The sequence below is a fragment of the Desmodus rotundus genome, chromosome 7, assembly GCF_022682495.2.
Source record: "Desmodus rotundus isolate HL8 chromosome 7, HLdesRot8A.1, whole genome shotgun sequence".
Classification (NCBI taxonomy): domain Eukaryota; kingdom Metazoa; phylum Chordata; class Mammalia; order Chiroptera; family Phyllostomidae; genus Desmodus; species Desmodus rotundus.
In genome coordinates, this window is record NC_071393.1 from 55,379,843 (window position 1) to 55,405,075 (window position 25,233).

The window sequence follows — 25,233 nt, forward strand, 5'->3', positions numbered from 1 at the left end:
CTGGGTCTGTGAGGTACAACCCACTTTCTCTCTGCCTGGAATTCTGAATGAGGGTTTATAATGATTTCTACAATCTACCATTGTAACAATAACATTCAGAGCTACCCTAGTAGCATGTGCTAAGGTCTATGCTAAGTACTGTACAAATAACTATCTCATTTAACTATCACAATGACCTATTGGTGGGTCACAAGACACTAAAGCTAGATTATTTGTTCAAGGTCCCAAATTAGTAAATAACAGAGCCAGAATTCAAACTAGCTGGGTCACTGGTTTATATGTGGAAGTCACCAAACAAGATGAAAAGTAAGTGAACTAGATGATTTTGTTTATGGAACTAATGGCCTGACAATCGGTGAGTCAATACAGTTTAGTGGGGGATTTAACATAGTAACTAAGAGCACAGTTATAAGGGAAGGCCTAACTTGTACCATCTTCACTACTGACTGATACAGTCGAGCCTTAGAATCCATTCCCTTCTCCCAGCCATGGAACTCTCCTTCTCTTTAACACCCTCATTATACCTCCCTTGACTGTCAGCAGAACCTATGGCCCCTTAACTCCTCCCCATTTTTAATCCACCAGTTCCGGTCTTCACTTGTTCACCTTTACAGTCAGAACCCCAGTGGTAATCAAGTTTGCTGGAGGCGCCACTTGTTCCCTGGACTCTCGCACCCTGTGACATGCCATGATGTCCACAGGCTGACCCACAGAAATGGCAAGGAGGAACGTGGGCTCTAGAAAGCAGACCGCTTACAACAGGGTCCCAGTGGCCCACTAAACAGATGGATCAATTATTTAATCTTAAGTGAGTTATTTAATCTCTGTACTACAGTTTCCTCATCTGCAAAATGGGAAAAATAATGTTATCTAATTCTCAGGCTTGTTGTGAAGGTTATATCAGTTTAATTCGTGTAAATCATACAAAACAACATTCTAGTTTAAAGCACCCATGTTCAGTCTCTGAGATGTAACTATGGCTGAGATGAAGAACGCTACCTACCCAGTCTTATACAGATTATCACTAAGAAAAGTCAGTTTTTAAAAATGGAAAGATTGTCAATTGTGAAGAAGAAAGCCACATGTAATATGCCATGTGCAAACTAGTTAATATGTATTCCTGGAAAAAATTCAAACAGTATTTTACGAGGCCTTCAAAGCCAATAATGAAAGGTTCCTTAAATACCAGAAGTATTCAACTTCCCAGAAAATCCAGTGAGACTCCTTGATGATCACAAGGAAAAACTATGCTCAAGGATGAAAAGGAGAGAATAAATGTATCATTTGCCTCTATTTTCACATAAGATTACCTATGCCTAAGTTGTTTTTTAAGGCAGGCAGGCTTGAGGTATTAAATAAGTTTTGACTGGGGGTACAACAGACCCACTAGATGCTGAGAGAGCTCCAAGACCAATATCAAACACATGAGTTATGAAAGCATTCAAGGGTGAGAGTGTAGAACTCCTGGTCCAAACAGATAACCTACCGCCATAAATGGTTACTCTGCCAGAAAAATAATAAATCACAATTCTGATCCTCATCACGAAGAGCAACTTGTAGGGTCTTTGGTAGTACAAATAAAAAATGGAAAGAAAACATTGATAAGAATCATCTATTTTAGGTTCTAAGATTACCTAATTTTTCTTGGAAGACAATATAATCATTAACCCTTACACATAAATGCTAAAATGTTCAATACCACCGTATGATTTTTTGTTTCTTTGCTTTTTGTTTTTAGCCAGCAGGAAAAGTAAGCCACAAGGAAAGCAAAATTTCTAACTCTCTTTTATAAAATAAGTAACTATTTGCAAGGCAGAAATAGGTATAGATTTTTCAGCATTATTATAAGGGAAAAAATAGTTCAGTGAACAGCATTAGGCTTTAATACACAGGGTTGGCAAAAGTAGATTTACAGTTGTGAGTATGCAAAAAGTTTCTTCTTGTATTGTTTATTAATTATCGTGTTACTTTCCACACAAGCAACTGTAAACCTACTTTTGCCCCACCCTGTATTTGCTGCCCAGACAACTGCAGCACAGACACTAGTTGTTCACCAAAACCCACGGTCTCATCTTCCTCAGCACATAGCTAGTCCTCGTTTCTAGGGTCCTTGAAAATCGTGGTGTGCGGTCACGTGACTGCGTTTTGTGGCATGTGAGTAGAAGCACGTGCATCACCACCAGGCCTGGTCCATAAACATCTACCATGTACATGCCGCTGTGCTGTCATTCTGTGCTGCTTGTCTCAGATGAAGGTGGTCCCAAGGTTAGCCTTGGAAGTCACATTTTAAGATGGCGGAGGCTCCAACAGCCTAAGTGATTTTATGGAGGAAGACCACCCCGCTCACCTATTCATCCACTAGTACTGTTACATGAGCAAGTCAAACATGCATTTCTATTGCATTTGCATCACTACATATTTTGAGGTCCATTTGTAATAGCAATTAGCTTACATTAAAAAATGCATATTTTAAATAATGCAGAATTTTAAATTCTAAACAACTTTAGTAACTTAATAAATCTATATGAAGAGAAAAATTTAGGCTCAACTAATATACTAAAGGAATAAATCTCAAAAACACTATTCATCTAATTTTTAAAAATGTTGTTAAAATTCTTATTACTAAATAAACAGACTTGTCAAAATACCTAGGCCAAATACATAAACACCTATGGCTTATAAATTTATCTGTTTCATGATGATATTCCAAAAGTAATTATAATAAGCATTAATTACATGGCATTATATTGTCATTGAGTGTTTAGAGTTTGCCAAACACTGTACCAAATCCTCTGTGAGCATTATCTCATTTATGTCTCACGTCAACTCTCTGAGGGAAATACTACTATAATACCCACACTGAATGAGAACGCTGAGTCAGAGAGTAACTTGTTCAGGTCATACAACTGCAAAGTGACACATCTGGGATTCGAACTCCAGCATTCAGACTCCTTAACTTACCCCTCATTACTATTATGTAAAAATGCTTCTGTAAGCAGTACCTTATTGCATAAATATTATGAAAAAATTTCTAACGTGATTTAATTTAAAAATGGAAGAGGTTATATATTTAAAGAATACAGCTCTCTAAGTGCTAAAAAATATGTGTATAAGAGGATACAAATATACAGGTAAATAATAAATCTGGTTCTTTGAGAAGAGATGGTTCCGTGTGAATAGTATTAAAAAGGCCAACACTAAATTATTTTCTCTACCATTCTCTTCCTTGCCAAACAGTTTTAAATCACAACCCTTAGAGAATAAGGGCAAGGATTTGTGACTGGTAATTTAACCTGTAATTTCTAGTTCACTGTTATCCTGATTAAAAAAAAAACAAAAAACAAAAAAAACAGCCCCTGGAAGATTTATTAGAAACAGCATAATTCAGAATCCCTTTCATTTTGGGCTCTTTTTTCTGACCGCCCTAGACTACGTAATCAATTGTCAAGCCTGTCCATCCTTCCTTCAAAATGCCAATTACATTCATTCCCCTTCCCATTTTCATCGTTATTATTCTAGACCAGACCCTTGCTGTCTATCACCTACACCAGCGTTTTTCCAATTTATTAAAACTGTCTCATGGTATGAGAAATGTTTTACATTTTGACCCAATATAAATATATACATATATGTGTTTATTATTGAAAGCAAATCTTTATAAAATAATACATTTTCTTCCTAAAAGCAGTTTACCCTGATACTGTTTTAAAACTTCAGTTCTATCCCTCACCGTGCTGACTTCATGGCCCGTGGTGGGTCACAGCCTGCAGTGCGCATGACTCTCACCACTGCAAGTGCTTCCTTCCCTCCTTCGCACTCTCCCGGCTCCTATCCTTTCTATCAATCCCCAGTATATTAAATCATTTTAAAGCTCTATTCTAATTTTGTCTATTTGCTGTCCAACATTCTTTATGGACTCCTCTAAAAATCTGAAGAAGAAGATCCAAATTCCTAGCCTATTCCAGTGTTTAAGTCTCGACCAAATGGGCCTAACACAGAGACACCCAAACATATTACTTCAACTACAGACAAACCGACTGAACACAACGTGTAGTTTCCTGATTCTTTTCAGACTGAATTCTGTCCTCCCTTATCCCCCGATATCCCTGTAAAAATTCCACTCACTCATTCACCGACTATATATTTAGGGAGCATCTACACATTCTAGGTACAGGGGAAGGACAGCAGTCCCTGCACTCATACGGCTGACAGTAAGGAGGGCACCGTGAACGTGAAATGGTTACATTGGGGAAACAGAGTGTTACTGGATCACACACACAGAAAGACCTTATCTAGTTAACAGGGTCAGGGCGGATCTCCCACAGGAAAAGATGTTTAATCTAAGCACCAAAGGATGAAAAGGAGCTACCAGGTAAAAAGTGAGGGTAAAGATTTCTTAGGTGGGGAAACAGCATGCTGAGGGTGGTAAGGAAAGGAACTGTTCAGAAATCACAAAGAGGTGGGGACAACCGATTTAGCTGTGGTGGAGAGACTGCGAGGCAGAGCGGCCCCTGACCTGGGTATTAAGGAACAGTGGGTTGTGGATGGCACTATACCCCAGGTCAAATGTCAGTACACTAAGAATTTACCATATGCCTGCTACATGCCAGGTAACTGAGCATTTGTGCCTCAAATGCTTTGTTTTCTTGCCCCCAGGAACTCACATTCTTCAGTGGAGACTGACAGGCAAACCTATTGCGAGATAAGACTCAAACTACATATATGTTCAAGTAGTTCAGAGAAAGAATTATTAACCTTTTCTGGCAGTTTGGAAAAAAAAACCTCCTAGCAGAAGTAACGCCTGCGCAGGGATATGAAAAATGAGTATGACTTCCCAAGCTGACACTGGCTTATCAGGCAAGGGACCAGCATGTACAAAATCACAGGGCCATGAAAAAAAATCATGGCTTTTCCATGGAAGAGCTCCCTGACAGCCCAGAGAAGAAAGTATTCCCAAGTCCCTCCGAGTTTAGGGCCTCTGCACCATGATGAAGTCAGTGTACAGGACGATAAGGTTCTTGAAAGGAAAGGCTTCATCCTCCTCATTTAAAAAAAATCACCAATGGAGATTATCACAGTACTTGGCTTACAAAAGGCACTATCAGTAAATGAGTATTTATAGAATAAATATTTATTGAATTAAAATTAAGTAAGTGATCCCTTAGATACAGATGGAATAAGAGGAAATATACTTTAATATCCTTTTCAGGAGCTGGGAAGGAGATTACCTAAGAAGGGAGGGCTGGGCAGTGAAATCCCTCTGACTAAAAGTTCAAATGCTAGGGAAAGGTTTCAAATTGAGGTGCCTGGGCCTCCCAAGTAAAAGAAGGCAACAAAAATGGGGGAGACTAACACAACATATAGTGCACTCACAATTAAAAATGTGTAAGATTGAACATTTGTATTAGTTTTTGAAAAACAGGCTATCTAAAAATACTGAGATAATCAAGGATTTGGCAGAGTTGATATCATTCAGGCAGAAAAAAGAGAATTTAATAGTTCATCTCTTCTTCTCCTTCCCGTGTCTGAGCCTTGAGCTTTAAGAAACCATTTAAATTAACTCCAAAATGTTCTTGTAGACATTAATAAGCTCTGTCTGTACCAATGAATTCTGATGACGCCATTGTTTCCATGGTAACTAATGCACTTCAAAAGAAGAAAAAACACAGAGCAAAACTAACAACCAGGAAAAAATGGAATAAAGTGGTATAAACAAAGCATAACATTTCTCCTTGGCATTTGTGGAACACTTTCTAATTTCAAATGCTTCACCATTTCTTAGACTCCAAGGATCCTAAGTGCCAGAAGGGTCCGAGGTTAGCAAGTCCACCTCCCATTCCAGGCTGGGATTCCCTGTACAATGTGGCTGCTCCAGGGTTGTCCAACCGCTTACAGAGCTCATTGCCAGGAAGTTCTCAGTCTCAACTGCGAAGATTACTGAGCACCTATTTTGTTCTACAGGTTTAAGAGATGATTAAAACATTCTACATTCTTTTAAATTTTTGCTGTTCATAGGGCAAATAATTAAAACAGTGGTGAAAAAGAGGTGTCCAATAAAGGTACAGGACAATGTTTAAAAAAACCAACTTGGAAGGACTATGCATTTCCAATGACTTTCATTTCCACTCCATTTCAGTCCCACATATCCGCGACCAACCACATGGGCCTTCTCAGGACCCAGAACAGCTCCAACTCTGAAACTTAAACTCCAGCATTAACTTTCTGATCACTAACAACTCTTACAGTTCCTAGCTAATCCTGCTGGAGTCCTATGAGCCTTATGTAGCCTAAGGAGCAATTCTTCCATTGGAGTAATTCCTCATGCTAGTTCCTCGCTGATATCCTCAATATTTATCCTTCAGTGGCACTCACTTAGCAATAGCCTAACCTGAACTTAGTGACCATCCATCCCTCTTCCCCACTGTTATGTTCCATAAGGATTCTCTGTCCCACCTTCTGTCCTACAGTCTAGAGAAGACTGTCAGAACAATTATGAGATTATTTGCCTCTTTATTTACAGGGCAGTAAGTGTTAGATGCTACAGATAAGTGAAAATAACTTAAGGACTGAAAGTTGTATTTGCTGACTTTGGCAACAATGGTCATTTAGACTCCCGACTAGCAAAGTGCATGTAGGACCTGCCCCATAGCCATAGTGGCCTCAAGTGACAGCACCAGTGGAAATGGTCTCTTGATAATTTACCAGGGAAAATAACAAACAGCTCTTGCTTCTGCTCTTTTGAAACTTTTCCCTCACAGATTTCCTGATGCTTGTGAGTGAGTTGGACATAAGCCTCCACCCTTATCTTAAAGAATGAGCAGCTAAGCATTCACTTACACACTGAGAGCATGGCTGTCATCCTGACCTTGAAGTGGCAGTAACAGACCACTGGCCCTGTTATTTAATTTCTGTCTGAAGAAGGATTATGGATTACTTGGTCTCATAATTTTTGGTAGATGGCCCTCTCTGTAACTCTCTGCTGATGTATATTTTAAAATCCCATCTAAGTAACATTATTTAGTTATCTGAGGGCATTACTTGTATCAGTTTATCTTGGAGGGCATAATAGGAAGTCACATTGCTCAAACTAAGTGCCTCACTGAGACAGTTTTCTGTCCTAGGTGGGCATTTGGTTACTGTTGCTTTATCATTTTTCCAAGCTACAATTCACAACATAGAACACCGCCTTGGGGGTTTTATCATTCATTTATTGACATACAAAAGCTGTGCCTGAAACACTTTCTGACCACAATGTCAGCCCTGCTAGTGAGAACACCCTCAGATCACCTAGAAGGTAAGGAGACAGACAATATCCTTACCAGGCTCCTCAATTTTCCCAAGAGCATGTTGACCCAATCCAGAGCTCCACCCATGGCTTGGAAGTGCAGGCAGCTCTGTACGAATAGACAAGCGGCAGAGGCGACTGTCAAAGAGGATCACCTCAGCTCCACTACTGTACTATTTGATACTTCTCAGAAGCTCTCCTGGGAGAAAAACATTTATGAAAGCTTCCCTGAGAGTCTATTCATTCTACCATATCCCTGGATCTTATGCCATATCATAGTCTCACTGAATAATTTAATAAAACAAAGAAAAGTGAACACACAGTTGGGAGGGGTGGGAGGGAGGGAAAGGAGAGAGAATCATGAAAGCGCTGAAGCTAATCCATGGGCTGAAGTCTAAAAGGCTCTGCTCTACAAACTCTAAAATCTGTCTCTGAATTAAGTAAGGCCACTAGAGAGCCGTATGGATGAAAGCATCACATTGGCTCTGCTTTGAAATGCTTGTTATAAACTGTCCCCTTGCATAGGTCCACTTGCTTTTGCTGAGGCACACTGGGAGGAAGCAGCTCTATTTATGGTAAAGAAGGGGAAGAGATTGTGTTTATATCTACAGGATTTCTTTTTTCTGGGAATCTAGGGGAGGCTTCTACCTCTCTCGTCTCAGATCTGCTTCTCTTGAGCATCAACCTCTTTTTGAACCGCGTGGAAATGGACAGTTTTATAACACTCTCATCTTTCTTTCCCTGCGGCTGCTAGAAATTAATGGCATACTTCTAGCATATATTTAAGTCCCTTAATGACATGCGATTTGTTTACAGATTTCACTTCTGACTCCATTTGATTTAATTGTCCTTTGCTTTATTTTCATTATATCAATATTTTTAATTTGTTCTCCCTTGCCATATTGTACAGAAAAATCCTTTGATACCTTTTACAAGATGGTGAGCTATAAATGAGTTAAACTGTAGGAGACAGAGGAAAGAAGACATCTTTCCACCTGTGTTCCCACTGGTTACCTATTCAAGTGTATCCACCTAAATAATTTCCTAAAATACCCTTATTATTTATTTAGTTTTTGGAGGGGATGGTCAATGAGAATGCAAGTATTTGAGAGAGGTAGCACTTATTCAGAAAACTCATACTGGAAGGATATTTTAAAATATTTCTTTTTAAACATTTTCATTTATTGGTTTGAGAAAGAGAGAGGAGTGGAGGAGGGTGGGAAAGAGGGAAAGAGAGGGAAAGAGAGGGAAAGAAAGAGAGAGAGAGAGAGAGAGAGAGAGAGATGTTGTTCCACTTACTTATGCAGTCATCAGTTGCTTCTTGTATGTGCCCTAATGGGAGATCGAACCCACAACCTTGGCATATGGGGACATCTGAGCTACCCAACCAGGGCTAGAATTCTTCTTGATTAATATAATCTGTATATATGTTTGCACCTAAATGTATGTTTTTAAAGTAACCATAAGATGAAGTAGGGTTTTCATATAGACTTCTGCACAGAACTAAATTAAAACTTGGACTGAATTTCTCAATGACTTGCTTCTTCAATTAGAAGTGTCTTATATTTTTGCAACAGTGAGGCATAAATGCTTACAGGCACGTGGACTTTTCGAAACATCTCAGCACCCTTGTGTGCATCCATCAGTGCAATGTCCTGAGGCGTGGAGACAATCACAGCACCTAACCAAGAGAAAACAAAAGGAGAGCAAAATAGTGTTATCATTTAATTATTTAAGGAAATATTACTTCCAAAATTATATTGCTTACATACTAAAAGACTCTACCACAGTAACTACTTATGTAATCTGTATAAATTTTGCATATTATGAATGGGAAAGATGAGGAAATGTCTACCTTGCTCTTGTCTGTATTTGACTCCTCCTCACTTCTAAAATTACAACTGACTGACCAGTGATTCAAGATCTCAGATATATCATCGGAACCTCATTCCCATTCAGACAACATGCTGCTAGAAGATGCACACCCTGGCTTACTTTCAAGAAGCTAGTAGTCTACTTAGGAAGACCAAACAATTACGGACTGCAACACAACATGCTAAGCATTATAACAGAGGTAGCCTAAGGTGTTATGGAGTTCTAAAGGAGGAATAAAGAAAAATAATTCAGATCCAAAGTGGCAGAGGAGTAAGTGGAAGCTACACTAACCTCCTCCCAGGACCAATCTGGAATTACAACTAAACTGTAGAGAAATCATCCTGAATAATCAACTGAACACTAGTTGGAGAGAAGCCTCAAAACCAAGGACAGACAGAAGAAAACACTTCATCCCAATGAAACTGGTAGGCAGTATGGAGGAGGCACGAGAGGCAAAGCTGAGCCCCCACAGGAAGCAGCTTAAGTTCTGGAGGGATATTTCAGCGGCCAGCGGCTTCCCCCTGAGAAGTAAGGGGTCTAAACCCTAGTCTGGGCTCCCCAGCTGACATTACCAGAGCTGGAAAGGAAACCAGATAACATCCAGCTGTGAAAAGTATCAGGGTTTCTGTCCACCAGGGAGAGATGGCTGGAGACGCAGAGAGCCTGTTAAAGGGCCAATGAACAAAATTTCCTTTGCAACTACTTACCCTGGGCTCCATCAGAGGGAGGGCAGAGTGGACTAGAGATGTTTGAGGAGAGTTTGGGGTGGGTAGCTCTGGGGAGAGAACTGAAAGAACAGCCACCAGGATCCCTGTGCTGAGTCATTCCCCATACTGCAGGAATCACCTCTCAGGCAGAACATTCCTCTCTGAATGGCAACAGCCTGAGGGGAAGCAATAGCCCTGCCCACAGAAATTACTATGCCCCACCCTGTGTTGCTTAAGCCAGGCTGCTGATCACAGCTTGATTAGATTAATAACTGATCAGTTCAATAGCCGGTTAGGTTAACAACTAAGGTGAAAAATGCAAAAGGGCAGCCAAAATGGGAAGACAAAGAAACAGACCCCAAATGAAAGAACAAGAGAATTCTCCAGAAGAAAAACTAGGCAAAATGGAGGCAAGAAATTTATTGGATGAATTTTAGAGTAATGATTATAAGGATACTCAACAGCATGAAAAAAGACACAGAAACCACAAAAAAGAAAGAGTCAGAAATTAAGATCGCAATATCTGAAATAAATAATACATTGGAAGGAGTAAACAGTAGGTTAGATGAAGCAGAGGACCGAATCACTGATTTGGGAAACATGGTAGAAAATAACATCCAGGCAAAGTAGCAAAAAGAAAAAGGAATTTAAAAAACTGAAGAGCTTAAGAAACATTTTGGACAACATGAAGCTTGATAACATCTGCATCATGGGGATACCAGAAGGAGAAGAGAGTGAGCAAGACATCAAGGACCTATTTGAAGAAATAATGACCAAAAACTTCCCTAATCTGGTAAAAGAAAAAGACACACACGTCCAGGAAGCTCAGAAAGTCCCAAACAAGCTGGACCCAAAGAGGCCTATACTGAGACACAACATAATTAAAATGACAAGGCTTAAAGACAAGGAGAGAATCCTAAAATCCGCAAGAGAAAAGCATGGAGTCACTTACAAGGGAGCACCAATTAAATTGGAATCTGATTACTCAACAGAATCATTTCAGGCCATTTCAGGTGAAATATCCAAGGTGATGAAAGGCAAGGACCTACAACCAAGGCTACTTTACCTAGCAAGTCTATCATTTGAAATGGAAGGAGAAATGAGTTTCCCAGACATGAAAAAGCTAAAGGAGTTTGTTAACACAAAACCTGTAGTGCAACAAAAGTCAAAAAGATTGTTTTAAGAAGATAAAGAGAAAGAAAAACAAACAAACAAAACAGTCTAACAATAAAATGGCATTCAATACACATCTATCAATATTCACTTTAACTGTAAATGGCTTAAATGCTCCAACCCAAAGACACAGGGGAGCTGAATGGATAAGAAAACAAGACCCATAAATATGATACCTCCAAGAGACTCACCTTAGATAGAAAAATACATGCAGAGTAAAGGGATGGAAAAAGATATTTCATGTAAATAGAAAGGAAAAGAAAGCTGGGGTAGCAGTACTTAAATCTGAAAAAAAATAGACTTTAAAACCAAGGCTATAGTAAGAGACAAAGGATGCTACATAACGGTAAAGGGAACAATGCAACAAGAGGATATAACACTAGTAAACATTTATGCACCCAACATAGGAGCACCTAATATGTGGAGTGAATCTTGATGACATAAAGGGAGAGATCAACAGAAATACAGTCATAAAAGGGGATTTTCACAGCCCATTGACTTCAATGGATTGATCTTATACACAGAAAATCAACAAGGAGACAGTGGCCTTAAACAATACACTAGGTCAAATGGATTTAATTGATATCTTTGGAGCATTTCATCCCAAAGCAGTAGAAGATACATACTTTTCAAGTGCACATGGAATGTTTTCTAGGATGGACCACATGTTTGGACAGACAACAAGTCACAACAAATTTAGGAAGACTGAAATCATATCAAGCATCTTCACTGACCACAATGCTATGAAACTAGAAATTAATCATAAGAAGAACACTGAAAAACACTCAAAGATATGGAAGCTGAATAACATGTTATTAAACAATGAATGGGTCAACAACAAGATCAAGGAAGAAATCAAAAGATTCCTTGAAACAAATGAAAATGAGGACAAGACAATCCTAAACCTGTGGGACACTGGGAAAGCAATGCTAAGAGGGAAATCTACAGCATTACAGGCCTATTTCAAAACACACACACACATCCACACAAGAAAAAGCTCAAATAAACAATCTAACTTCCCACTTAAAGGAACTTGAAAAGAACAACAAATGAAGCACAAAGTGAGTAGAAGGAAGGAAATATTAAGATCAGAGCAGAAATAAATGAAACGGAGTCTAAAAAAATGATTAAAAAAGAGCAACGAATCCAAGAGCTGGTTCTTTGAAAAGATAAACAAGATTAATAAACCTTTAACCAGACTCATCAAGAAAGAGAGAAGACCCAAATAAACAAAATCAGAAATGAAAGAGGAGAAATAACAACTGACACCAAAGAAATACAAAGGATTTTAAGAAAATGTTATGAATAATGATATGCTGACAACCTGGACAACCTGGACAATGTGGATACATTCCTAGACACATACAATCTTCCAAAAGTAAATCAGGAAGAAACATGGAATTTGAAGGGACAGATTATGCCTAGTGAAATTGAAGCAGTAATCAAAAAACTCCAATAAACAAAAGCCCCGGACCAGATGGCTTCTAGGTGAATTTTGCCAAACATTCCTAGAACTAACTTCTCTCCTTCTCAAACTATTTCATAAAATTCAAGTGAAGGAAAGGCTCCCAAACTCACTTTATGAGGCCAGCATTATCCTAATTCCAAAACCAGATAAAGATACTACAAAGGAAGAAAATTATAGGTCAATATCCCTGATGAACACAGACCCTAAAATCCTCAACAAAATATTAGCAAACCGAATATGGCAATGCATCAAAAAGATCATACACCATGATCAAATGGGATTTATTCCAGGAATGCAAGGTTGGTACAATATTTGCAAATCAAAAACTGTGATTCACCATATGAATAAAATGAAGGATAAAAACCACATATTCATATCAACAGATAGAGAAAAAGCACCCATTTGGGTGCTTGATAAAATCCAGCACCCATTTTAATATAAAAACTGTCAGTAAAGTGGGATTAGAAGGAACATACCTAAACACAATAGAGGTCATTTCTGACAAAAACCCACTGCCAGCATCATACTAAATGGACAAAAACTATAAGTGTTTCCCTTGTGATCAGGAACAAGATAGAGATTTCTACTTTCACCTCTTATTCAACATAGCAGTGGAAGTTCTCATTACAGCAATTAGACAAGAAGAAGAAATAAAGGGCATCCACATTGGAAAGGAAGAAGTAAAACTGTCATTATTTGCAGATGACATGATACTGTACATAGAAAACCCCAAAGATTCCACCAAGAAACTACTAGAATTGATAAATGAATTCATCAAAGTAGCAGGATGCAAAATTAATATTCAGAAATCAGTTGCATTTTTATAGGCCAATCAACGAACTAACAGAAAGGGAGATTAAGGAAACAATCCATTCACAACTGCTACAAAAAGAATAAACTACCTAGGAATGAATAAATGTAACCAAGGATGTAAAAGACCTGTTTTCAGAAAATTGTAAGACACTGAAAAGAAAATAAAGAAGATACAAATAAGTGGAAGCACATACCGTGCTCATGGATAGGAAGAATTAACATCATTAAAATGTCCATACCACCCAAAGCAATCTATAAATTCTATGCAATTCCAATCAAGATTCCAATGACATATTGCAAAGAACTAGAACAAATATTTCAAAAATTTATATGGAACCACAAAAGGCCCTGCATAGCAACAGTGATCCTGAAAAAAAAACAAAGTTGGAGGAATCATGCTACCTAATGTGAAACTATACTATAAGGCCATAGTAATCAAAAGAGCATGTTACTGGCATAAAAACAGACACATAGGTCAATGGAACAGAATAGAGAGCCCAGAAATAAACCCATCCCTTTATAGTCAATTAGTGTTCGACAAAGGAAGCAAGCACATACAGTGGGCTGAGGATAGTTTATTCAATAAATGGTGATGGGAAAATTGGACAAATGCAGAAAAGTGAAACTAGACCACCTTCTTACATCACACACAAGAAAAAATTCAAAATGGACCAAAGACTTAAATGTTAGACCCGAAACCATAAAAACCCTCGAAGAAAACATAAGCAGCATAATCTCAGACATTGCTCATAGCAATTTTTTATTGGATGTATCTCCCCAGGCAGGGGAAACAAAAGAAAAAATAAACAAATGGTACTACATCAAACTAAAAAGTTTTTGCATAGCAAAGGAAATCATCAACAAAATAAAAAAAACTCACAGAATGGGAGAACATATTCACTGATCTGATAAGGGGTTCGTATCCAAAATTTATAAAGAATTTACAAAAAACCAAACAACCCAATTAAAAAATGGGCAAAGGACCTGAATAGACACTTCTTCAAAGAGGACACACAGATGGCCAATAGACATAAAAAGATGCTCAAAGTCACTAATCATCAGAGTAATGCAAATTAAAGCCACAATGAGATACCATCTCACACCTGTCAGAATGGTTACCATCAATATAACAAACAAGTGCGGAGAAAGGGGAATCCTTTTGCAGTGTTGGTGAAAATGCAAATTGGTGCAGCCACTGTGGAAAGCAGTATGGAGATACCTCAAAAAATTAAAAAATGGATCTGCCTTTCAACCCAGCTATCCCATTTCTGGGACTATACCTGAAGGAATCTAAAACACTAATTCAAAAGAACATAAGCATCCCTATGTTCATCGCAATGTTACTTACAATTGCTAAGATATGGAAGCAGCGCAAGTGTCCATCAGTAGATGAGTGGATAAAACAACTATTGGACATTAACACAATGAAATATTTCTCAGCCATAAAAAAAGGAGCAAATTTTACTCTTTGTGACAGTATGGGTGGACCTGGAGAACATTATGCTAAGTGAAATAAGCCAGTCAGAGAAAGACAAATACCACATGATTCCACTCATATGTGGAACCTAATGAACAAACTGAACTAACAAGGAAAATGGGGACAGACTCATAGATGGAGAGCAGGATGACAGCTAGTACAAGTGGGGGAGGTTAGGGAGTGGAGGGATTGAGCAAAAAGGAAAAAGGACTCATGGACATGGATAACAGTGTAGTTATTCTGGGGACAGGCGCATATAAGAGGAATAAATGGTAATGGAAATACAATAAAGTTTAAATTCAAAAAAGGGAAAAATAAAAGAAAAGAAACCTAATTCAATCTGGGGAAGAGAAGAGGGAAGGTGATAATGAATGGGGTGAGGAAGCAGGAGATAAAGGGGCACAATAGAAAAAGTGTCCACAAAGAGAAGATTCTGAAGCTCAGTCCTAAATTTGTTACTATAGAAAACTCACGGGTGTGAAACACACTGTGGAGAATAGTTTGGTGGGGGCAAAACTCCATGCTGAGCAAAATTTCAGATGCAATATAGTGGTGGCTTGAACTAAGGTAGCACTGAAAGTAGGCAAAGATGGAGGCCTTCCCGGGTCTCCACTATTACCTTGAAGGAATCGGCTGGTTCTATGATATAGTGTTTTGAGAGAAAGTACAATTTTTTCTTTAAGCAGAAATACCCAGAGGCCTGACTAGGATTTGTAGAGTCTGAATTTCTTAAAGTTTGCAGTTTCTTCAAGATAATGACCTGAAAAATAATTAACACAAACATATTCTGGGTAGCTCACCTGAGTAGCCACGACCTCAGAACTAAATCCACACTACCACGACATTTCAGAGCCACAAACCATCAGAGCGCCTCCAAGTGGCAGCAGTACTTCGCCATAGCTAATGAAACAGGTAGGAATAACAATAAAAAACCGAGTGCACCAAGTGAAAGTCAAATGATACCAGACTACTGTTGTCTGAGGGGATGTTTTAAAGAGGTCAGGGCAGAGAAACGTGGCAGCAGAACCAAGTCATCACAAAGCAGGTGGCAATACAGCATGTCAAACTCAGAAGAACTGCTCAACGGCTACAAATTCATCTTGCAATCTGTATTTTCCCTTCAGTAAAAACTTCATCTTTCACATTACACTAATATTATTAATTTGAACTTTATTGATTTTGTAAGTTTTATTTGTATTTAATTTGTTATTAAGTTTTAAAAAATTATATAACAGCTAAAAGCTTAAGGAATTTACATTTACATCTATACAAATAGTCTTAGAATAAAAATAGATCAATATGGAACAGATTTTTTTCCTTTAGGAGGGTCTATTCATTACTCAATTTAGAGAAACACTAGCCTTGAAATTCAAACATAATCAGAATTGACATTTTTATTCCATAGCCAACTACTTATGTGACTAGGGCAAGAAACTGAGATTCAGTTTCTTTATCTACAAAATGGCACAGTAATACTTAGATCACAGGATAATGTAATTAAGTGAACTAACTGTACATGAGATGCTCGACGTGATGCCTGGAAAGGGTAAACATTCCATAAATGGTGATAGTTGTTAATAATATCATCATTATTATCTTTATTATTATTAACAATAAAACGTCTTACGAGTTGCCGAGATGGTCATTTTCACATTTGCCATCTGGCAGCTCATCCCACTATTCAAACTCCCCATGGATCGCTGCATCTTTATGTTTTGATTTGCTCTGCCCATGATTCCGAAAACTAGTCAAAGTTCTCTCCACTCTTTTAAAGATGGATGGAAATCACTTCCAGCAAAAATTATACTCGTCTACTCTACACATCCAATATATTTCCATAATTCACCACCTTCTACATTCTGTTACCAATCTATTTCAGTGCTTTTTCCTATCCAAGCATTTAGAAGGAATCTAATTCCAATTCTACCTCCATGTAGCTGTGTGACTAACCTTGCACAAGTACTCAGAACCACTGGAGGTCTGTTTCCTTAGCTGTAAAATCAGTGCAAGGAATACACGGTCTCCCAGGTCTCAGCTAGCTCTCTGATTATTTGGCTTAGCATTCCTTCTTAACTATAGTTTCTGAAGCCATCCCTGTTGAACCTGACGGCCTCAGTAAACTTGTTTAAGTGAATGTGAAATGCAACCTCCTCCAAGAATTTTGGCCCCTCAATCTCAGAGCCATTCTCTTTACATGTAAATGAAAACCTCTTGACTATTTCCTCCAAATTCTCTTATTAACCATATACTAGTATGTAGGGAGTTTTCTATTGCATTTAGCTTTTATACGATATAAACATTTTATTGTTTTAAATATCCTTTGTCTGTTATTCATATTACTATACACAAAATAGTTTCATGACCACTTACAATATTTCTTATTTTTTTAATCAAACAAAATTAATGGCTTGCACAAAACAAAGGATTGGAGATTTAAACAATGTTCCTATATTTTCAAATCATGTATCCTAGGCTACTGTGGCATAAACTCTTAGTAACCTGAACCAGGAGTTAAGAGTTCTAGATTCTGGGGTTTTTTGACTATGTTAATGTACTATATATAATCTTGAATAGCTCATTAAATCTCAGTACATCTCAATTAACTCTTCTATATAACAAACCTATTTCCATTGGTCCTATGTAAAGAGCTGTTCCATTAAAAATATGTAAAAGCCTTATGAAAATATTCAGTGACATTAATTTGACTGGAATTAAAGTGGCTTGGTTTTCTCTATAGTACTTAACTCTAACACTCTAACACAGTACTGACCCACAGTAGGCATCCACGGCATCTGAGTTTCTTTGCTGAGTTATCTCAATAGCACCATTCATACACCAATTGATGACAACTTTGTGACAAGGACAATGATCATCTTCCATGTCTCATCAAATGCTCACAAAACATGTACACATTCCATTGGAACTACCGGCCTAATTTATAGATTTTTTGGGTATGATTTTCTGAAATATATGTTAAGTGTTTGATCACAATACAATTAGTCTTTAGGAACTGTTCTGAGAAAAATTTTTCTAGACTTTTTCTTAAAGAACAAAAATATAACTCCCTCACACATAAATCACTACCTCTTTGGTTGTACCAAATTTTAATACATCAGGTAAGTAACAATTGCAGACTGCCCCTATAAAGACCTTTAGAATTTATGATAAGGAAATAAAGCAAAAAAAAAAAAAAAAAAAAAAAAAAAAAACATGCCCACAAAATCTTCAGTAAAAGTAAATTTAATGATTAATCAATCTGTGGATCACAACCCAGATTTTTAAATGTTAAGAAAATTATGTCAATTTTTTCTTAATATCTCTTAACTTAAAACATGGTCTCTGAATATGATATTTCATTTTATCTTTATAGTTCTTGGCTTTCTAATGTATATATTTTTTCCTCAGGGATCATGGAACATGAACCAATATGAACTAGTTTAGATTCTTTCCCTTTGTACCATCAATGACGACGTCACTTGTTTTGTGATGGAGGGTTTGTTAGAAAACTTGTGCTCCCTCTACTGATCATAAAGAATGTCAATAGCAATGAAGAGAATGTTTAGTTTGCAATAAATGAGATTATTTTCTGGGGGAGAAGCATAGTATCATAAAACACCTATCTCAAGGTGAATTATCTTTTCTAAAAAATATATTTTATTGGTTATGCTATTACAGTTATCCCAATTTTGCCCCTCTGCTCCCCTCCGCCAGGTACACCCATTCCCTCCAGCAGTACCACCCCCCCCCCCCCCCGCTTAGTTCATGTCCATGGGTAGTGCCTATAAGTTCTTTGCCTTCTCTGTTTCCTATACTATTTTTAACATCCCCCTATTTTGTACCTAGCAATTATATTTCTTAATCCCTGCACCTTGCGCCCCAGTATCCCCCTTCCCCATCCCAACTGATAACCCTCCAAATGATCTCCATATCTATGATTCTGTTCCTGTTCTTGTTGTTTGCTTAGTTTGTTTTTTTAGATTTAATTGTCAAGAGCTGTGAATTTGTTGCCATTTAAATATTCATAGTTTTGATCTTCTTTTTCTTAAATAAGTCCCTTTAACATTTCATGTAGTAATGGCTTGGTGATGATGAACTCCTTTAGCTTTACCTTGTCTGGGAAGCACTTTATCTACCCTTCTATTCTGAATGATAGCTTTGCTAGATAAAGTAATCTTGGATGTAGGTCCTTGCTTTTCATCACTTTGAATACTGCTTGCCAGTCCCTTCTTGTCTACAAAATTTCTTCTGAGAAATAAGCCGCCAGTCTAATGGGAACTCCTTTGTAGGTAACTGTCTCCTTTTCTCTTGCTGCTGTTAAGATTCTCTCTTTATCTTTAATCTTTGGCATTTTAGTGATGATGTATCTTGGTGTGGTCCTCTTCAGGTCCATCTTGTTTGGGACTCTGTGCTTCCTGGACTTGTATGTGTAATTCCTTCACCAAATTAGGGAAGTTTTCTTTCATTATTTTTTCGAATAAGTTTTCAATTTCTTGCTCTTCCTCTTCTCCTTCTGGCATCCCTATGATTTGGATGTTGGCACATTTGGCGATTCCCAGAGGCACCTTATGCTATCCTTGTTTTTTTGAATTCTTTTTTCTTCTTGCTGTTCTGATTGAATGCTTACTTCTTATGTTTCGAATTGTTGATTTGAATCCTGACTTCATCCTCTCCACTGTTGGTTCCCTGTAGATTTTTCATTATTTCACTTAGTGTAACCTTCATTTCTTCCCGGGTCTTTTTTATTTTTATTTTTGCCATACTCAGTGAGTTCTTTGAGCATCCCAATCACCAGTGTTTTGAACTCTACCTCTGATAGGTTGGTTATCTCTGTTTCATTTAGTTCTTTTTCTGAGGTTTTGTTCTGTTCCTTCATTTGGACCATATTTCTTTGTCTCCTCAATTTGGCAGCCTCCCTGTGTTTGTTTCTGCGTACCAGGTAGAGCTGTGCTGACTCTCTGTCTTAGTACTGTGGCCTATTGTAGAAAAGGCACCATAAATTGTGTGGGGCAGAGCCTTAGCTAATCACCAGCTCGGTGTAACCCGCTTCACCACTTGTGGCTCTGTGTCATAGGGAGGGCTCGGATAGGGAACAATGCCACTGCCTGGCTTCTGGAGGTTTGCCCAGCACTCACTCTTTGCAACTGGTGCCCTTTCAGCTATTGCCTGGTGGTGAATCCCAGAGGGAGTAGGTCTACATATGTTTTAAGTCCATGTGGACCCTTTAAGCAGAGTCTCCTGAAAATCCTGTAGTTTCTTTTGCCACCCCAACCCCCACTAGTTTTTACAGCCAGAAGTTATGATGATTTATCTTCTTGACACTGGAACCCTCGACTGTGTGGTCTGACCCATGGCTGGGATGCTTGCTTCTAAAGTATCCCTTCCAATTTTCATCCACCACACGTGAATGTGGGACCACCCATTCTGCCACCATCACCTATCTACACCACACTGAGACTCCGTACCTTTCTGCCCATCTCCACACGCGCCCCACCTACCTGTCTAGATGAAGGTGGCTTCTTTAAATCCTTGGTAGTCAGACTTCCATACAGCTCAATTTTCTGATGGTTCTTGGTGTTATTTGTTTTGAGGTCTACTTGTAAGTCTTCCTGTGGTTGTGTGAGGAGGCGAGGAATGTTTACCTATGCCTCCATCATGACTGGAAGTACCACTCAAGGTGAATTGTCTACCTATTTTCTAGGTCCAAATGATTATATAGTATTGTTTAAATGCTAAAGTTGTAGCATTTCCAAAAGCTGTAGTTTTTAAAGGCTTTTAATCAGCTGAGATTTACTATAAAAGGTTAATTTACTACTAAAGGATTCTGGCAAATATGTAAACATCCTAAAATGTAATTATCTAGAGTATTGCCTTTAATTGCTAATTCTCTTGACTATTAAGAGTAAAATCTATTTGTAACTGCATATCTGGATTTGGGTAGTAGCTCAAAGTAGTTAAACATTTAAAATAGATTATTCCAGATGTTAGGATGATCATAATTACACCAATGTATGCCATTCTAAGTCTCCAAGGCACAAACTGTATCTAATTCCCATGCTTGACTAAGAAACTTCAGTGTTGGAACCTAGTAAATGTATACAACAAAAACTGCTTGTAATCATATGTGGACGAGTCATTTAATGTCTTACAACTCTTGAGTAACTCAAGGTAAAGACAACTAAGATTTAAAACAACAAATTACTGCTATATAGTTGATGTTCACAGTGCTCTAATATTCAGCACTCCTGATTCTCCTTGATTTATTTAAAGATAGTTGCAGTCAAAGAAAATAATCATTCAACTTCAGTTAGCTTAATATAAATAATAACTAATATACAATTGTTTATTAAGTAGATTGGCTTTGGTATATTTTTAGCTCTCCCATTTTTCTCTTCTAAAACCCCCAAACTTCCTGAATTAGAAACATTATTTCTATAAGATAAAGAAATGTTCACTAATATTAGTATCAGATTAAGTAAAATGTGATTAAAAGGCAAATTCACTTCTAATGTACCCACAGACTATTTTAACAGGAAATACACCTAATTATTTCATGAGTCACTGTTTTGGACTCTGTGCTCCATTCCAACAGGGTAGAAAATTGACTGTAGTCACAAAGGAGATATCTTTTTATTAATATAAAGACGAATCATTATTTGGCTCACTTTAGAAATGAATTTTGTTACAGGAAATTATGCCCATTGCTGCCAAAAAGAATTAATAAAACACAATAACTAGTGGAAACCATAGTATTTCAAAGTCATTGGTGAGAGAGAACAAGTGTACTTTGGAACTTTAAGAATTCAATTTCATCAAAGGAATCTGGATGCATACCTGTTATTTAGGGACAAAGATTGGCTCTTCAATAAGTGAGTCAACAGGTAATGAGCTTACAATCACCTCACCTTAATGATGTTAACAATGAATTCACCAGGGCTATGCAGCCTGCCTTTCACTGAGGAACCACCGGAAAAAAGGGGGAACTTGGGAGGTTTTAAAGAGCTTGAGGTGGAACCAAACAGCTCTCTCATGCTCACACTAGCTCTCTGCTCTCTCTTCTTTCTCTCTCTCTTCTCTCTCACATATTCTCACCCTTCCCCAAACTTCTAATGTTTCCAGTAAAGTTAAGATAAAATTTTCACTTCTTTCCAGTGTTAAACCCATCTTTATGCTGATAAGTAAACATTGTGGAGAGCCTACTTGTTGTACATATATGTCTCTACAACTCAGAAAGCTCTTTTGCTTGGATTTAATATTTTGCATTTCAAAATCTTTTAGATGCACATATAGTTCAGCCTGCCCATGCTCACAGTGAGCCACCCCTGAAGGCTGCTTAATAACAGAACACACCCCTTTTTATACACATTCTTTCTCTAATGCAAACTCCAGAGAGGAAAACTGCTTCTCCCTAATTACTTAACCACCTAACTTACTTAACCAGGTATATTTCAGGAAATAGAGAACGAAACTTTATATGGAAAAGCTTTGCTGCATTTCCAAATACTGTCATACTTAAGGTGGGAAGACATTCTCAGAGCTACACTTCAGGTTCTGATCAAATATCTAACATCTATGACCAAACATGTTATGGGACTTGCATTTTTTCTACATGTAAATATTTAATGGATTTAAAAGTAGTTTTTAATAGGAATCTGACTGCCATTATACTATTCATTGGACTGTAAGACATTAAGGAATTTTAGCTGTCGGTCATATCATGAAGTGCCCAGAAATTCTTAAAAGACAAAACTGAATGAACTATCTCAGAAGCCTCCCGTCCAAAGCTAACATAACTAAGAAATTCAAACATCAGATAAGCTGGTCTAGACAAAATGACTGTGAACACTGACTATATAAGAATCATTTGGGAAAGCTTTTTAAATCCTGGGTCTTTAATTCTCAGACTATTTCTTTGAACAGTTAACTAATACAGCATAAATCCTACCTGTACTATTGGGTTGGCCAAAAAGTCTGTTACTATTTTTACCATAAAACAAAAGACACGCTTTTCATTTTCACCAATAACTTTATTGACTTGGACATTTTGAGTACATCAGCTATCTCCTGCTATTGGCTCCTAGTGGGTAGGGGCCAGGGGTGCTGCTAAACATCTTCCAGTGCATAAGACAGCCCACAGCAAATAATTATTTGGCCAAAACGTCAATAGTACAAAGAAACTTTGCAAACCACTTTTGACATATTCGATCAGTCACAGCACCTTCTCCATACACTGCACAAGTCTTTTTTATTTGCATTTCAGTTGCATTTTTACCTTTCTTGAAATAAGCATAATATGCTGAAAATGGTGCATATTTCCTTCCATCTTAAATATTAAAATGGCTGCACAAAAATTCACCAATTTTGTTTTTTTTTAAAAAAAAATGCATGCTGATATGACAGCTGTCACAATACAACCTAAAAAAATTGTTTTGAATGAAGTTGAAGACAACTGAGCACTACTAGAGCCATCATATGGATTAAACATCATGGATTTTTTGGCCAAACCAATATATGTTTGACCTAAATATAAGAGCCCTGAAAAGTTTATTTCTTCTTAAATCACATTTGGAAACATTGTTGTTCATTAGCCAATGGTATGATATTTAATCTTTAAATTTGATTCCAATCTAACAAGGACTAAAGTTCCGCACTGAGTGCCAGAAGTGCCCTAAAAGATAAAACCCTGGAATACGGATTCTAATCTTTAACAGTTGGCTACAATTTATGGGATAACAAAACAAATTTATTTTGTACATAATTTTTATAATGTTATGAATAAAACAATAACTCTCTTCTACATCATGCTATTCTTGCCAAATATTCATTACTTATAACTCTACTCAACATTTGCACGGAAATATAGTGCACCTGGAAGAAGTCTAAAATTGTCTCTTTCAAAGTTTCAGTCTGCAACTTGAAAGCACAACTGAAGATTTAATATCTTCGAATACTAGGCAAAGTAACGGCCTGTCTTCCACGTTTAAGGTACAAGCATGCTTCTGGCTTTACCATTTGAGGTCATTATAAACTGCAAAATTACAGCACTTAAATCCAAAGCAGCCAGGAATTTTCTTTTTGAGTTTTTAATGGTTTTCCAAAAGATTCATATTGGATAGCTTTAAAGAATTGGTCTTTGAATTGAAAAACAATTAAGAAAGGAAAAAACAGTTATTTGAAAAATAAAATATTTTATTTACTTTATCTAAGTGAAACTATGTTTCTTCAGTTTTGAAAGAACAAATACCAGATGAGCAAGGAAACTACTTCAAGTGATGGCTTGTGGTCATTCACTTATCTAACAACAGCAGTAATATCTCTGATCCTCCGAACTCCATGCAGGTTTCATATTATAAAAACAGTAAAAATTGGCAGTCAAAGAGTATTACCACAAAAGAGATAATTGATTAGAACCAGCAAAATGCTGATAGAGGGGAAAATACCAATGTGGACTTGTATAGCTTTTCCTCAAGAATCTCTGATGAGTGAACAGGAATTTAGTTACTATAGCAATAGGCCCAAGCATTGCTACAAGCAATGTGTCTTTGAACAATGACTGAAATATTAAGGTGGCTTAACTTAAAATTCCTACTCCATCTCATTTAAATGAATGAGGGGCAAAAAGGCCTCTGGCTTTCTTCCCATCTACAGGGCCCAGACAGGAAGAAAGGGCATCGCCTCATTTTCACAGTGTAATACCTGCTACATTATGAAACGTCTGCTAGTGCAGCTTGTCTTGAGCCCGTAGATACTTAGCATGTTGTGTAGCTGATAACTCTGATATATACAGTAGCTTCTCCCTCTCTAGCAGAAAGAAATGAAAACAGGAAGCACACGAGGATGATCTGGCTGTTTTCTGTGCTATTTCTGCCTTTTCCCTGGAAGAGAGAGAGGACAAAGAATGGGCTCTGATGGCTCCCCTCTCGACTGCTCAGTGCTTGCCCTGCTATTTTAAGAATACTTTCCAAAAGTGTCATTCCTGCATCAATCTTTACCTAATAAAGTGAAGAGGAGCTTTTTTCATGAATCTATCCTACCAAAATAAGCTCTTTATCCACTATTCCCCACTGTATAAAATATACTGATATCATCGCTTACCAACAATATAAATATTCTGTTCACAAATCTGATGACAGTACAGTTTTGCCTTGTGATTGTATGGATTTTCATTAATTTGATTGTACTACTACTGTCTCTATTAGCTTGCAAATTTAGAGGCAAAAATATTTGCTTTGTGGGTGGGAGGGAGACAAAAAAAAAATATTTGCCTTCTGTTTCATCTCTTCCAAGCCACTAATTCCCAATTATAATGAAGACCATGAAGAAGAGAAGATGTTCTGGGTATTTCCCAGATAATAACTACATTACACTTCCTTTCCTTCCCCAGCTCTGTTTCATCCTCCACCCTTCTGTGCCCCCATCAGTGCCTGGGTAGCTGACC

The 25,233-nt window shown here is 37.6% G+C and overlaps 1 protein-coding gene across 1 annotated transcript in view; it reads right to left on the minus strand.

Moving 5' to 3' along the window:
- The window catches only part of NUBPL (NUBP iron-sulfur cluster assembly factor, mitochondrial), a 237,786-nt gene that overhangs the window by 23,868 nt on the left and 188,685 nt on the right, over positions 1 to 25,233 (minus strand). The window contains exon 8 of the mRNA XM_024551342.3: positions 8,881 to 8,966. Coding sequence (XP_024407110.2) covers positions 8,881 to 8,966 — 86 coding nt within the window. The remainder of the gene's footprint in view (positions 1 to 8,880; positions 8,967 to 25,233) is intronic.